We start from the raw sequence: 16,387 nt of genomic DNA on the forward strand, positions 1-16,387 counted from the left end.
AATGTTTGAATTTATTGTATGTACTGTAGTGGGTTTAGGACAACTAGTTTAACAAGTCATGCCTCCTACCATTGTTTAAGTAGGATTACTTTGTCTTGTGGTGTATGTAGTTGCACTAGCCTTGGGAGAATATTTTTTGCCTTTTTCCTCCCTGTACTTAGCTGGCTTCAGAATACAAGAAATGTCAAAGCCAGGCATTAAGTTAAAAATGAGGCATTGATCCTGAAAACCCACATTAACTTGGATCAGACAACAGTGTTACCTTCCCTTGTCCCATTAAGTAACACTGAAGTTGGCTAGAACTAAGGGTTCACCTGATGAAATAATACAGTAGTATATATAGTTGAGCCAAGTGAGAGTTTGCAGTACATGTCTAGTTTGGCAACAATAGTCTACACTCTCGTCTTAAATGATGACTGACATAGCCAAGACCCTCTGTTTAGGGGCTTTGATTATGATGAAAAGGTTTTGAACTATCAGTAATTATCCATTTGCAGTATACTGTAGTTTCAGCCACCATTGTCAAGTTGCCTGGGCTTTCAACCCATAGACCTTGGCTGATAATGGATAAGTTACCTGATCCAGCCTTAGTTATAGAATGGGATTCCAGGATCAATGCATTTTGTTTTTAATTATTTAATATAAGTTACACTGTTGTTATTATTTTTATTAACTTAATTTATACTTTACTAGTAGGGTACAAATTAATCAAAGCTTTAAAAGTGCCTAATCATTTTATAATCAAGACATTAATTTACTTCTATTTCCCTGTGCAATTTAAGAAAATTATTAATGCATCTTCAAGCAAATACATCTATTTTTGTATAAATTTTCAGTTACCATTTTCCCTAATTTATTTCCGAGAGCCCCCTACAGAACCTTTCTTTGGCGCATTGGTTTCTTCTTATTTTGTTGTCAGAGACTGGCTGTAGTAGTTGAAATATTATTCCAGAATTTTTTGTACTTGGTTATACTAGTCAAAACTTGGCTTTTACTGACAGTATAACATTATTACAAATGAAAAGTATAATTTACAATGAAATATATAATTTATCACTTTAAAGAAAGGACGATATCTATTGTATTATGTACTGTATATTGTATGTGCTAAACACTTAGTAATTAGATACTGTACATGTCACCCCATCAGTGAGAAATAGCATCTTCATCTTTTGGGCTTTTAGTACAGTACAGTACAGTATATATAAAATCATAGGTGAAAAAAGTAGCATGAGGTACTGTATATTTCTGCCTGATGAATATAGTGGTGCTCAGAATTGGTTGCATTATAATCCAGAGACTCTGGACTTTAAGATTCCTGTTTCCTTAATAAGTACAGTACTACCACAGTTAGTGGGAGTGGGCCTAATTAGATGGTAGCTAGCTCTAGGTTATATATTACCATAGCCCTAGGATTGTTATTGAACTTCAGTACTTAATGCCGTCCAGGTGTTCTGTGCACTCACTGGGTATTTTTTGCTTTGCCTTTACTCCATATTTTAGAGGAACTACCTAAAAAAGTTCTTTTGTACTTATATAGTACAGTATATTAAAGCTTTGTTTAGAAAGAAGTGAAAAGATATAAATATTGTATGTTTGATTTTTATTCAGATTTGAAGAGTTATTTTTTAAAAGGTGTGAGGCACCATTAACTGCATACAGTACTGTTTAAGGAATTTGATATGGTTGTATTTTGTCATTGTCTTTTTTTATGGTACAGTACTAGATGAAGAACTGAAGAATCAATACATTTGGAATTGTTAATAATGAATGTGTTACTGATAACTTTGTGAATATGCCTGATGTAATGGGTTTATGTCAAAAAAATATACTGATGACTGTTTCTGGAAAGCTTACTATTTATGGTCATGACATAAAAGAGGTGCAGTTAATTAACACAGAATATTTTGTTTAAACCAATATTACAACACCATTTACAATGTTGAATAGTTTTTTCTCTCCCCTATATTCAAGCTTTTCCGTTAAAATGCACTGCAGCGGAGTCAAGAGCAAACCATTGCAGTATTTAATTTACTTACCAAGTTTTGATATTGTTTCTATTGCTGGTAATACAGAAGAACTACAGAATATCAAATTGAAAATTTCTCAATAGTTAAGTCCTTTTAGTTGAATATATGAGCAAAATTTTTCATCATGAAGTGTTCAGTAATTCAATGTCAATGTACAATTTTTTTTTCATAGGTAAAGGTCAGTTAGGTTTATTTACACCTTTTTTTTTTACTATTAATTTAGGTAGCATTTGAATGCATTCATAAAAAAGTACGAGTGTGGCAAAATAATTCTGTAAATGATGGCTGGCATCAATAGACACTACCGTGCTGTGTGAAGCATCGGGTAAATATCAAATTTGGAATTTCTTAATGATGGATGGCAAGGAAAGAACAACTGTAGAAATACTGTATGCAAACACACATTACACTAATCAATCATGCTTTGAGATATCGGTACAGTACAGTATTCACTTTTCTTACCAAAAACAGTGGCATTCTAGAACCTGATTTGTTTTCTGAGGCTGGGAAAAAGAAGAAATAATGACCCCAGTAAACCAGAGGTAGTTGATCTGAAAGGTGTGTTAATGATGCCCTAGTTTTAGAAGCTTAACTAGAATGCTGACTTCAGACATCTTGGGCAATAATGATTTTAAATTAATGTATACAAGATGCAATCCCTTACCGTATGTCTGAAACACTCCAAAGTCATCATTCTTATGGTTGTGTGAAGACAACTGCATACAGTAATGTGAAATAACAAAAAAAAGACCAGAAAATTTGTTGGCAAAAAGGCGAGTGGTGCTTCCCATGTAAGGAATATTCAGAGAATGATTTGTCCCAGATACAACTATGAAAAATTAAGTCAGGTGTATTTCCTTGTTCTCATAAATATGTTATTGTTTGTATTATTTGCTTACATATTTTAACATTATCATCATACCCATATTGCTCTGTATTTAAAGAAGAAAAGTTTAGTATCTATCATAGTAGCTTAGCACTTTATGGAATTTTTAACATTACAGCACAGTATATCTTTTACACCTGTTCAAAAAATACTCGGATTTCCTGGAAACTTTTATTTATGGTCTTTTTCTCCCAGAGTTAATAGGATTTTATGTGTGTATGTGCACAATAGAGAGGCATTACAATTTTTTTGAGACTGGGTAATTTTTCATTCACTTCAATATGTGTGTATTAATGATATGAAACAGTCTCTGGCAAGATAGTTATGAAGTTCCCATAACAGAGGAGAGAGTCTTAATAGAAAGTATAGTAATAGTGAGCTAATAACTCCCTTATGGTGGTCCCTCACAAGTACTGTACAGGTATTACATAGAGAGTGAAGGTAGGTTCCATAAATCTGACGCGCTTAGACACTGATGGAAGAAGTTTGTGAATTATGGTTCTCCGAATAATGGTCTTTTCTATACTGCAACGAACTTGATAAACTACCACATATTCTCACCACTGTACAGGGTATTGTACTTCATTCATTGCTCTTATTGTCATTTATTTTCTAGTCCCAGGCCAGGGAGTTAGGCAAGAAGGAATGACAAGGGCTATGTGGTAAATAAAACACTTGGTTGCCACATGCAGCTTTAATTAACTCATTTCACTACATAGTATCTGAAATAACACAAAAGCAAATGTAACAATTCAAAGAGGAAGCAACAATGAACATGATATAACATGGTGGTTTTATCCTAATAATGAAATAAACTAAAATGATAATTACAAGCAAGAACAAAATAATATTACAGTATTTTCCATGATGATATCTTAAAAGTATCACAGGTTATATTATATAACCTGTGATACTATTATAAACGAAATCCTATATAACTTATATAGGATTTCGTTTATAATAGTCCTAGACATCTAGCGGTGCGAGGTAACCGTTCTCTCGAGTGTGCTGAACGTACCCTTACAGTATAACTTGCCTGCAGAACCTATTCCTTCTTAACTGCCAAATAAGCTTTAATTACATTGGCATATTTAAATTTCTAATGAGTTTAAAATATCCAGATTTTTTAGACACATTTTCCCAGAAAATTGGTAAAACCGATCTGGCACTGGCAACACTGGTTCTACTCAACGCTATCAAACGGACAGGACCTCTTCTCGACAAGCTCCTCACCACAGCAACGCCCGAGCACTGCATTGTACATACAATACATGTAAAGTTAAGCTATTCTGAGTTTCCTTTCTCGCCTCCATCCTGAGTGCGAAATCTCCCTTATTGTACGTGTGTATGTGGCCACATCAAATATGAACTTTACAACTGAGCCTCATCACCACGCTACAATATAACCATGCGTCATATACAGTAGTATTTTTTCGAAGTAATATTTGTAAGAAGGGAATGTGTTATTTTAATTGCAGGGTTTTGGTGTTTTTCTTGTTTATATGAAATTTAAAAACCTTAAACTAGTTAAACGAAGATCTTTTTAAAGGAAGTATCTGATCACTCGGGTCTACCAAAGGCCACACGGGTATCACAGTACAGTTAGTTGACTTCAGTGTACAGTACCTTAGGATGCCTATTAAAGTCTCTCCATGTAAATATTTATTATGAAATTATCTCTAGGAAATATGTGATTTATATTACATTAAACTGTTTTGTAGTGATTTTAGTTAATTTTAACTTGGAATAAAGTTTCATAAATGTCACCATTAGTGTCATAATACAGTTGAACTTTAGAATTCGCGGGTTTGTGCTTGTCAGTTTTTGTGTGAAGAGGTGAGTTACTTTTAGAGTTGTTAAACATTTTTCCATTATGAAAATACGGATTTGTGTTGTATATGACGCGGAAGTCAGATTTAAAGTTCTCGTGCAGGAGCCAATAGGGAAGAGGCAACTGAAGCTGTTATAGTTTCTAAATTTTGCAGGTCTTGGTAAGCTTTGAATTATCTTTACTGTATGGGATGTGCAACGTATTGACGTATAAATCTACAACTTTCCTTTGAATGACATGTTATTGTTGCTATTATACAGTTTTGGCAGTGTGTGAACAAGGATCATTGTTTAAGGGTTATAAAACTTGCCACCATGCCGTGTATCACCTCTATTTGGAAGACTCCCTGCTATATTACACAGAAAGTATTTAATTTGATATCTGGTACTAATGAAAGCAACTATCTTTAAGTGGCATGGTGTAATTTTATGCTTTTTGTGAACATGACCGAGCTGCTCGTGTAAACAAAGACCACATGACAACAGGCACTGACAACGGCTGGTTTTTCGGAGGAATATTTAAGGGAAATAATCAATTTCTTGACATACAAAGCATGTAGAGACATCATTTTATTGTTGTGATCAGTTTTTCATCTTGTTTTACTTGGCAATTTCCCTCATCCTTCATACCCTGCCCACTACTTATAATAAAAATAAAGTCATATGCATCAGATGCAGCTTAAAAAAACTGTATTAAATGATGCTAACCCTGTGTATAATGTCATCAGCTTTTGATAATGAAATGTCACTGAACTCGGGGTTAAGTCATTACAGTCAAAGGATCAAAAGTGGAATAAAAGTCTTTGTATGTTTATTTATTTTTATTTTTTTATAATAATTACTGTTCTAATGTGTTTCTTGTGCATGCTCAACAGACTACCAAAATGTCTTCGACAAGTCAGAAGCATCGTAACTTTGTGGCTGAGCCAATGGAGGAGAAGGAGGTCACAGAACTGGCAGGAATTGGTCCAGTACTAGGACAAAGACTCTCCAGTAAAGGCTTTGACAAGGTGAGAGGAGAGTGTTCCCTGGCATTACTGGCACTGAGAGGTGATTTGCCCCCTCTTGATTTGTGTTAAATTTATCTGAAGGAACATATGCAGTCAGAGCAATGTATGATAAAATTAAAAATACAGTGGAGTCACAATAATCCCCGGGTTAGGTATAGGAAGACGTGAATTATCAAGGTGTGAGTTGTAGTTTAATAGATTTAAATGGAAAAACTAGTTTGGTTTCAGAGGCCATTTACTGTATTCCCATAAACCATTCCAAAATTGCTTTAATTAAACACTAAGTAACATACATAATACAGTACACCAAAAAATACAGTAGCTCCTAGATGATGCACAAAAAGTACCTCTGCATTGCATAAATATAACTCCTTCCCTTCTCTTAATCATCCGGTAATATTGCAATAAACAGCAACCACAGAATTCCGGAAATTCACTACACTCAGTCGATAAAACTATTTTTTCAATGATCATTTTCTTATATTACATTAGGTTAGGTTAAGTATTTTTTTTTTTTTTTTATCAGATTCTTTGGTAGCTGTAATCTGCAATTTTACCAATCATCCTGTTGGTTACACCATCGAAACAGGCAGGCGCCGGTCTGGCTGTGAGCACGCTATGTAAATAAAACACCAGAAATTTAATGCCTCACAATAACTCATCTGGGGTCGAGTGTGGGATAAATGATCAATATCTATTGGGGAAAGTGGTACATGGCTTGGGGTTAGGGTCATCTCATACCCAAGATAAATTGTACTCAAAAAAGTTAACTTGTACCCACGCCAACTCATACCTAAGATGACTCATACCCAACTCACGAGATAACCGTACCCAAGATTACTTGCGCCCAATTCAAGAGATAATCCATACCATGCATAGGTAGCTGCTGTGACACGTTATTATAGCTTATTACGAACTATTTAGGGCCAGATTAAGGGAGGGGCAAGTGACCTGGGCCCTCTCAGACAAGCCCCCCATGAAATAAAAACAGAATTGAATTTACCACAGTTTGGTGGATTTATGTAAAATTTTAGCTTCAATGATTACAAAAAAGTTTATGTTAATTTTGTAGGACAGTGCAGTGAAATGTAATACAGGCTTTAACATTGGTTGCATCTCATTACATAAGTATCTTATTCCATCATTCAAACATTGCACTTCAAGTACATATTTCACACTGTGTGGTTTAGAATAACTTTATTGCAATTTACAGATTTCAAGCTAATAGATTTGGCAGTTTCAATTTATAAACTGGGCGATGTAAATGTTTAAAATACCCTGTAGTCAACAAAATATAGATATGGAGGAGTCTAGACATACATAAAAACAGATTGATTTTCCAGCTCCAGTTTTTTGTAAACAATCACTATTAAAACCAGTCTGGTGATTGTGATGCTTGTGTGAATTATACAAATCTGAGATTGATAGATTTTCAATGTTGACCTTAAATCATAGTTGATTTTTGATTAGTGATTGTCAATTAAAAATTAGATTTGATTTATTGCAACTCATATTCAACAAATGGGAGCAAGAGTTTTGCAGGAATTGGTGATTATTCACAAGACATAGATTGTTTGGGGATTTGGCAATTTCTGGTATGTGCTTTCATAGTTTTGCATTACCCCTGTTGTATTGTTCCCCTGTGTGGTTTTCTGCTGCACATTCACATCTAAAACTGTTAAATAGTGTCTTTAGAATAGCAAAGTTTCTTTGTGGTGGTGAATTGTTGTGTGATCCCTTTCATTGTCATGCTGTTAGAAATTTGTCCATGCTTTATATATGTATATGGGTATGAACTCCCGTAAATTAGGTAAGACTTGACATGTTCTGATGGGTACGATTTGCTTGAGTACGAGTTGTCTAGCACCGCATGGTTTGTGGTTCCAAGTAAAGCAAAAACAACCTCTGATAATAAATGTTACTACATGTGAATTAACAAATGTCATCACCTCATTATCAAAGAATGAATATTCCCTTAACTTGTATTATGTTGTCCATTTTATTCTATTTCAAGTTGATACAACAGGACATAAAAGTAGACATACATAATTCTAACCCAATACCACCACCACTGGCCACTGTGAACCCCCCCCCCCCAGCACAAATGTTAATTATGAGAAGTTCATATTAACAAATAGCATATAACTTCTGTATATCTGTTTAATATCAATGAAATCATCTCTGCTCATCAACAGGGGCATTCTACCAACTAATGTCTCTTCTAGAGGACCCCTGACCCTACCACCAAGTAACAGAGGTTCATTACTTACATGGGAAACACTAAATTGGACTGTGACCTGGGCCATCTACCCCTTTTGTGTTGTCACAGGACTCCAGGACAACTTGTGCTTGCCCCAGAATTTTTGCTTGAGCTGCTTCTCTCTGACTCGCATTTATACTGTAGCCATTACTTTTCAAGGCCACAAACTTTGTGGTGTCTCCAAAGTCCATTTAGTAACATGGGTCATGTGATGTGACCTGTACATAGTAACAGCGTCATGGTGGTATGGTTGCTAGGCCAAGTAGTCATGTAAGTAGGACAACCTATGAGCCAAGATAGGGAGTCTTATTAGTTACTGGGGCCAGATTCACAAACAACTTATGATAATTTTTTTGTCCCTTCAGCCACCTTTAAGGCTGAACGGGTGATTCACTAACATTTACGAACTTATCACACAGCAAGCGCAGCAGTGTCCTCCGAGCACTCGTAAGCTTCCACAAGACGGAAATAAGGTCATATAACTCCCTTTTTCTCTAATATACAATCCATACCAAAACACACAGAGCTGCCAGACATGCTTCAAGCATCGCTAGTGAGAGTGAAGCTGTGAAGATGGAACTAATGATTGCTTTAGCTTATGACTGCACTCAGAGGGAAAGGGTGGTTTGGGATTCTTTGGACCCTCTAGAAATAGATGACCACCTACTGCTATGGTACCTACAGATTTCCAGGTAGGGATATACAGTACAATGGTTAAATGACCTACTACAGCAAAATTGTTGGTTGATTGATGACAAAGTCTCATGTGGTCTCACCTCATACTTCTGTGCAAATAGCTTTGAGATTTTTTGCAAATGGTAGTTTTCAGAGTATAGTCGGTGACATTAATGGCTTATGCCAATCTCCTGTATCAAGAATTATAGATAAAGTGACAATTGCTCTACAGAAAAGCTAGAGTAGAAATAAAAATGCCAAGTGGAGTTAATGCGATTACAGAAACGAAGCGGAAATTTCACTGAATAAAAGGATTTCCTAATGTAGTTGGTGCCATAGACTGGACACATATAACAATAAAGGCAGGACTGACGCCACCAACAACTGATGTATTATTAGTTTATTGCACAATGAACAGAAGACTTACATATACCTTACCTTCTTCAATAATAATATAATTATATTAAAACATTAGACAAACAATCTCTAATGATAAATAATAAACAACAATTGAAGACATTTAAACTATTAAATATCTTTGGCATTGTTGTTCTTATGTGTGATCATTTATGTGTTGTCTGCTAACAAGGGTAGTTTGTGTTTGGTTAATATTCCTTCAGATTGTTTTATTCCAGGGACGGTGATTGGTCTAGTGAATAATTATTACAAATGCACCATAAATCTCTCTGATGGTAGCTTACTGAACTAAACTTCCATTCGGGTCTCGTACAATCCATTAGTGAACCAATTACCAAGATAGCACAGTCGTCTTAGCCTCTTGAGATAAAGGAAGTGCGATCAAAGTTACGACCATGTTAGTGAATCTGACCCCCGGCCTTATCCTGCCCCAGCTGGCATAAAGTAAATATATTATGCTATCTCTTGGCATTATATCTGCAATTGTTCACTTAATGAAACTTTTGTATCACTAATCCTTGTTTAATTACCACTCATTATACTTGGCCAAACAATTATTTTGATAATACAGTACTATACGGTAACTGTATATTGCTGGGCTCAGATGCTCAAAAGAAAGAATCCATTATCTATAATTATTTGTTAATCTGAGGTGTATTCCAAACCAACACTAGACCGTGGTTTATGGTTTGCACATGAGTTGTATAATGAAACTGGACATGAAATCAAAACAACTACATACTGTACACACACACATGCTTGTGCTAGTGCACACTCACACTCAAATACAGTGTACCGGTACAGTGTATATACATCATAGGTGAATTAATAATGTATTATTTATAAAAAGCAAGATAGAGAGAGCTTTCTCAGTTCAGTACACTTCCTCTCGCACCCTCCCCTTCCCTCCCACCCCCACACTACACCCAGTTCTTATCTCTTTGCTCTGCCTCTCATCCCCTAATCCCCTCTCCCTTCTCCCTTCAGACTTTACTGTACTGTACCGACATGAACCAGATTGAAATGCAGTTTTGAAAGCATTAATTTTTTTTCCAAAACTCCTGTAAAACAAACCACTGGCAGAGCATTCTCTCTTGCTTGGTGCCTTCTGCCTGCACAGCAAGTTGCCAGAAGCTGGTAGAATGCTGTTACTAACATTAAAAAATTTAATGACATTTTCTTATTTAATGTTCTTAATGCATACAGCACTTTTTTTTCCTGCAAGTTTATTAAGTCATAAATTGTTTCTCTAATTTTCTTTTGTCACACAAAACCAAGTATTGAGTGATTGTCCTCACTCCCTTGGGAGGTTTGTGCTGTTCCTCATGATACATTTAGCTAGGCTGTGTTGGGGAAAAATATGTACTGTATATATAATTCATAAGAAATGGTCACATTTTGGATGATTTGAATCTTGAAACTTGTGTTTTGGGTGGTTTCAACTGCACAGTACGCCCTCAATAACTCGGAATATCATAACTCGACATGGATATGGTTTCGGAATATATTATAGTATAACTTGGGAAATGCCGATATATATATAATTATCTGGGAAAATCTTGGCATATCTGGCCACCTGCATCACCTACTATGCCTCTGTGTCACCTATTATGCCCGTGTCACCTACCATGCATCTGTGTCACCTAACCATGCACCTCTCACATACTATGATGTTTCATTCTTTGTCTGCAGTGCTGATAAGTGTTACTTTTTTTTACATTAGTAATTCCATGTACAGTACACATATATGGGTCAATAAGTTTTTATTGTTGTAGTTTTGTAGGTGGGGGGGGGGAAGTGCCTCGATAAGTCGGAATTTGGTATAACTCGGCAAGGCCTGAGCCCCATACAGTGGCCCCTCGTTAACTAACTCAACTGTTCCAGAAGGTCGTTCGTTAACCGAAACGTTCGTTAACCGAAACCATTGTTTCAATGGGTTTTTGGGTAATTGGTTCCAGCTCACCGAAAATTTCCTAACTTCAACAAAAATGGCGGAAAAATTTACTTACTTTGAGGTGTGTATGTAGAAGGCTCCTGGATGATGGTGATGATGTGCATTTGAAGTGGGAGGTGCAGGAGGAGAAGGGAGAAGAGAAGGAAGTGGAGGTGGAGGAGAAGCATTTTACTGCTTCTTGGAAGGTGAGTCACCTTCCATGAAAATGTCAGGAACCTCTGGACTGACAGATTCTCCACCATGAACATCCTCTCTCCTTCTTGAAGTGGAAGGCTGAGGGCTAGCATCTTGTTCCCTCTGCCTTTTACTGAAGAAAGTGTCAATTGTGGTCTGTGGGGCATCTGTCCTCCTCACCATTAACTTATGTTTAAAGAAGGAGACCACTGAGTCCTCAACATGACACAAAGTTAGTTCAGTTTTTTCCACTTCTGGGTGCTTTGAAGCCAGTTCCCTGAACTTCTCCCAGTGGTAAATCACATCTTTCAACTGTTTAGCTGACATATGGTCATCACTTTCAATTTCCTCCTCACCACTGTCAGCCTCTACCCGTAACATCTCATCCAGTTCCTTCAAGTCATTAGGAGTAAGTTCCTCCTCATGAGACATCACAAGCTCTTCCACATCCTTCTCCTCCACTTCAAGACCCAATGACTGACCAATGGACACAATCTCCTGGTCCAACTCTGTGTCATCCTCAAATCCCTCAAAATCATGGACTACTGATGGCCACAGTGCTTTCCATGAAGAATTGAGGGTTCTATTGGAGACTTCTTGCCATGATGACACAATCAATTTTACAGCCTCCAGGACGTTGAATTGTGTCTTCCAGAACTGTTTCAGTGTTAGTTCAGGATCAATGGAAGTTGCCTGATGACACCTCCTAAACATTTTCTTCATGTACAACTTCTTGAAGTTGCTGATCACATTCTGGTCCATTGGCTGTATGAGTGATGTAGTGTTTGGAGGCAAAAACAACACTTTCACAAAGTCAAATTTATACTCCAAATTTCTGGCAAGGTCAGGGTCATGACCAGGAGCATTATCCATGAGGAGAAGAGCCTTTAAAGGAAGTTTATTGGTGGTTAGGTAGCTCTTGACAGAGGGGCAAAACACATCAATAGCCCATTCATTAAAGAACTGTCTTGTCACCCATGCCTTACGGTTGGACTTCCAATAAACTCCAAGCATTGTTCTTACCACTTTCTGTTGCTTGAACACCCTGGGGTTTTCAGAGTGGTAGACAAGCATAGGCTTCAGTCGGAAATCCCCTGAAGCATTGGCACCAAGCAATAGAGTGAGACGGTCTTTCATGGGTTTATGCCCAGGTAAAGAGGCTTCATCCTTGGTGATGAATGTTCTTTTGGGCATCTTTTTCCAGAACAGCCCAGTTTCGTCAACATTGAACACTTGCTGTGGAAGATAATTTTCTTCTTCCATCAGTTTTTTAAATTCAATTAAAAACTTTGCTGCCCCTTCTTTATCAGCACTAGCAGCTTCACCATGCCTAACAACACTTAAAATGTCACTTCTTTTCTTAAATTTTTCGAACCAGCCTTTGCTAGCCCGAAAATCTTCAAATTCTGTTCCTGAAGAACTAGGTTGATCTGTCTTTAAATGTTCATAAATCTCCCTGGCTCTTTCACAAATGAAATCACCAGAAACTGAATCACCTTTCATCTGTTTTTCCCTAATCCAGATGATAAGTAACCTCTCAGTTTCTACGATTAGGGATCTACTTTTAAACACTCTTGTAGATTTGTCTCTCACGTTCACTTCCTTAAATTTGTCTTTTTGTGCAAGAATTGTCGACACAGTTGATGCCGACATGCCATATTCTTTGCATAGCGCATTTGATTTAATACCTTGTTCGTGTTTTTTTATTATTTCCTGCTTCATTTGGATTGAAATCACTTTTCTTGATCTCTTAGGCCCCATGCTGGATTCAAACAATGGCAACACGTATTTTTCAAAGTTAAACTAGCTGTAAATAAAGAATATTTTCTTTAAAATAACACTGCACTGCACTATATATTGTCAATATGTAAAATAATTTTCAAAATGACCAATAATTTGCTTGGAAACACAGAAAAAAAGCGTTTAGTTGAAGAGAGTCTCAAGCAAGATGTTACCTCCAGTGAAAACAGAGAGAGACTGACGCCTGTTTGCTGTGTTAAGAGGCTGGATGCCGCGCATTAAACTAGTCACTTTACCTTCAATTTTGTTCAATAATTGTTAAAATGACTAAAAAATTGAATATTAAACTTTTAAAATAATTGAATAGTATAAACTTCTTGATATTTACAAAAATAGTAAGGAATTTAAGCCCTAGAACCGATTAATGTATTGGCGGACTGATACTAAAGCTGGTTGCCCGGTCAGTGCAAGCGAAAACATGTTGAGGTCGGTTCGTAAGAAGTTCGTTAAGCGAAATTTTTTTCGTTAAACGAATTGAAGATCCTTATGGAAGGCAGTTCGTTAATCGAAATTACGTTAACCGAGGTGTTCGTTAAACGAGGGCCACTGTATATGCCAAGTTATCGAGGGCTTACAATACCTGTATTTAAAAGAAAAAACATTGAAAACTTCAGTCGACTTTTGGATGTATAAAATGTCTGTTTTAAATATTGTCATCTACAGTACAGTATGTCTATTATCATTAATATAACTGGAACAGCTGGAAGCTAGTTAAATCTCAACAGTTTTTCATAGAATTTGAATAAACTTAATGGAAGGGTTAAGGTATTCACTGTCTTACAGTTCTAGTTTGGATCTCATTCAACACATACTGTCGCTGGAGCACACATCACAGCATTTGTCCCAACTTTCTTTTATCTTAACGTGTGCTTTCTCAAATCAGTTTCAGTAAAATTCTTTTTATGTCTTTAATAGCATATATCTTTTTTGTGTTTCCTTGTTCATGTTCATTTCCTTTTTCCACACCAGGCATATGTGGTTCTTGGCCAGTTTCTGGTCTTAAAGAAGAATAAAGAACTCTTCATCGATTGGCTGAAGGATACTGCTGGAGCCAATGTCAAACAAGCTGGGGACTGTCATCAATGCCTTTCTGATTGGTGTGAAGAGTTTTTGTAAATGCTTCCCTTGGATTAATTTACTTCCAAGGCATTCAAAGGGCTTTATGGGGGGATCAAATACAGTTTTAAAAAAACATTAAGCACGACATAATTTTATTCCTTAAAACAGACTCGAGATGTTTATAATTTATTATACTAAACATGAATTTTCTCTGTAAAATCAGGGACTCTTTTTTTTTTTTTTATGTACATTACTCTTCAGCGATAGAAATAAAAATGATAGTCTATTTTTACATAAACTTTGTGTTGTGCATAAGAAAGGAAAAGCTAATATATATTACAATTAAATTTATTGACAAGCATTCGTGCATTGATAGTGAATTCATATGATTTACACTGATTTTGGATAATTCTTCTCATTATAGACATTTTTACTTGACTGTACAGGTCATATTTAGAGGGAATGTCAGTAATCTCGTCATGTTTATTTAGTGAACCTTTATGGTCTGTACCTAATCTTCGCCTGTGTTTGTATTTTTTTTTATTGTTTTCATGTTTGAAAATTTTGATATTAAAATGTATCAAAAATAAAATGTCTTAATTAAACAACATTTTTTTTATGATATACGATATGCATTAGCATGAGTAGGAGACCAGGTGGCCTTGTTCACACATAGAATTACTATACTATGGGAAAAGTTTGTTTAAGTATTTTAATTTCCCTTAAAGGGTTACAGTACACTACTGTACTGTATTATCAACACCAATGTCATGTGTAAGTCCATCTGTGTATGATATTAACCCAACTTTTGTCAATGTAACTTGCTTTTCAATTAACTGTGGTTGTATTTGAAACAGGTTGGGTATCATCCTTACCCTACTATGATGTACAGTTGCCAGCAAAGGTCCTCCCACAAACTTGCTACACAGGGCTGTGGGAGAACATTTGCTGGCAACTGTACCTGTGTTCAAAGTTCACTGTTAGTCATGAAAAAGACCGGTTAAAGGGTTCTCAGTGATTTTTTATTCCATTGGGTTCTTTAATCCCCCAAAAGGATACAACATCAGATGCCACATACTGTTATGTGTCCATCCATCTGTGAGTAAGTTTTTCTCACAGGATATTGATTTTAAGGTCTGCAACAGCACTCAATACCTTCCGGGAATAATGCATGTCTTGGAATTTCTAAAAGATCAAAATGGGGTAAGCTGTAAATCTCCAAAATGTCCATTTTCATAATTTTCTGATTTTTTGGCAGGGTATATGCAATCACTGGTCAGTTATTTTGTATGCTTAGCCACATTTGTTTTATTATACAGTACAATTCTATTCATTGTTGAGCTACACTTTCTCAGTCTTCACTTTCTTGTTATTTTTCTTTGTTTCCTGATCACATGCATATATTGTATCTCATTGCAACCAAATGACCCCGTCTTTGTGTAAAAGAAGCCAAACCAGTAGTAGAATTCTTAAGCAAATAATTGAAATTTTTTTGGGTGTTATGAACACTGATATGGTTGTTTACTGAAATGGCCTGGCCAGATTCTATTTATAGCCACCAGTGTAAGGGAAGATCATATGTGCTGTATATGAATACTAAAAGTTGCCAAATTTGTCAGGAGGCTTTACTTCTAATCTAGATAGATATAGTATCTCAAAAAAGTATCTGCCAGAATGGGTCTGATGGCTTTCGAAATGCTACATGCAACTCGTGATATCCCGGAAGGGTTGGTATGCATAGCTCTGTGGCATACTGATATTACTACATTTAGTTACCAAACATCATATTGATTATGCTGAAATAAATGCACATTGCATTACTTATGTTAAATTATATACCAAAGTAAGTGCATGTCCCAACATCTATCATCCATGGTCTTATAATTTTTCACACAAAGTGTGGACAGATGCTTTTTTGAGATACAGTACTGCACCTACCCTGTAACTAAATACTGTACAGAAAGTTGTCACATTTACACGTTTAGGCCAAAGTGCACCCTTGGATATTGGGCATGGCCATTTTTACTCAGGTCTTTTAAGAAGATCAACACAATATTGCCAACTTCCCCTGAGCCCTGACACAGTATGATGGGTCAACTTGCTGCCAGTATCATACACAGAGTATTAATGCAAGTGCTGTCAAGATGATGATGTGTCATGGGTCAGCCAGTCATGTTATATACAGGGTGGGTAAGAAATAATCACAGGGCTGTAGAAACCTACATTTATTAGTTATTTCCTGTCCACTCTGTACAGTACAGTTGCAGTTAAGTCCACATTGTCTTGTTCCTT

General features: G+C 36.2%; 1 protein-coding gene across 9 annotated transcripts; it reads left to right on the forward strand.

Annotated features, from left to right (window-relative positions):
- Positions 1-4,003: 4,003 nt before the first annotated feature.
- LOC121861024 (barrier-to-autointegration factor-like) lies at positions 4,004-15,552 on the forward strand. 9 transcript variants are annotated; one of them, XM_042358487.1, is made up of 3 exons: positions 4,004-4,195; positions 5,622-5,756; positions 14,006-15,552. In XM_042358487.1, the coding sequence occupies exons 1-3, from the start codon at positions 4,019-4,021 to the stop codon at positions 14,150-14,152; spliced, it is 459 nt and encodes a 152-aa protein (XP_042214421.1). In that variant the 5' UTR covers positions 4,004-4,018; the 3' UTR covers positions 14,153-15,552. The 9 variants fall into 9 exon arrangements, with proteins under 9 accessions (XP_042214421.1, XP_042214422.1, XP_042214423.1 ...); XM_042358488.1 differs by having other exon boundaries at positions 4,004-4,189; XM_042358489.1 differs by having other exon boundaries at positions 4,004-4,174.
- The last annotated feature ends 835 nt before the right edge of the window (positions 15,553-16,387 follow it).

The sequence above is a fragment of the Homarus americanus genome, unplaced genomic scaffold, assembly GCF_018991925.1.
Source record: "Homarus americanus isolate GMGI-L3 unplaced genomic scaffold, GMGI_Hamer_2.0 scaffold52806, whole genome shotgun sequence".
NCBI lineage: Eukaryota > Metazoa > Arthropoda > Malacostraca > Decapoda > Nephropidae > Homarus > Homarus americanus.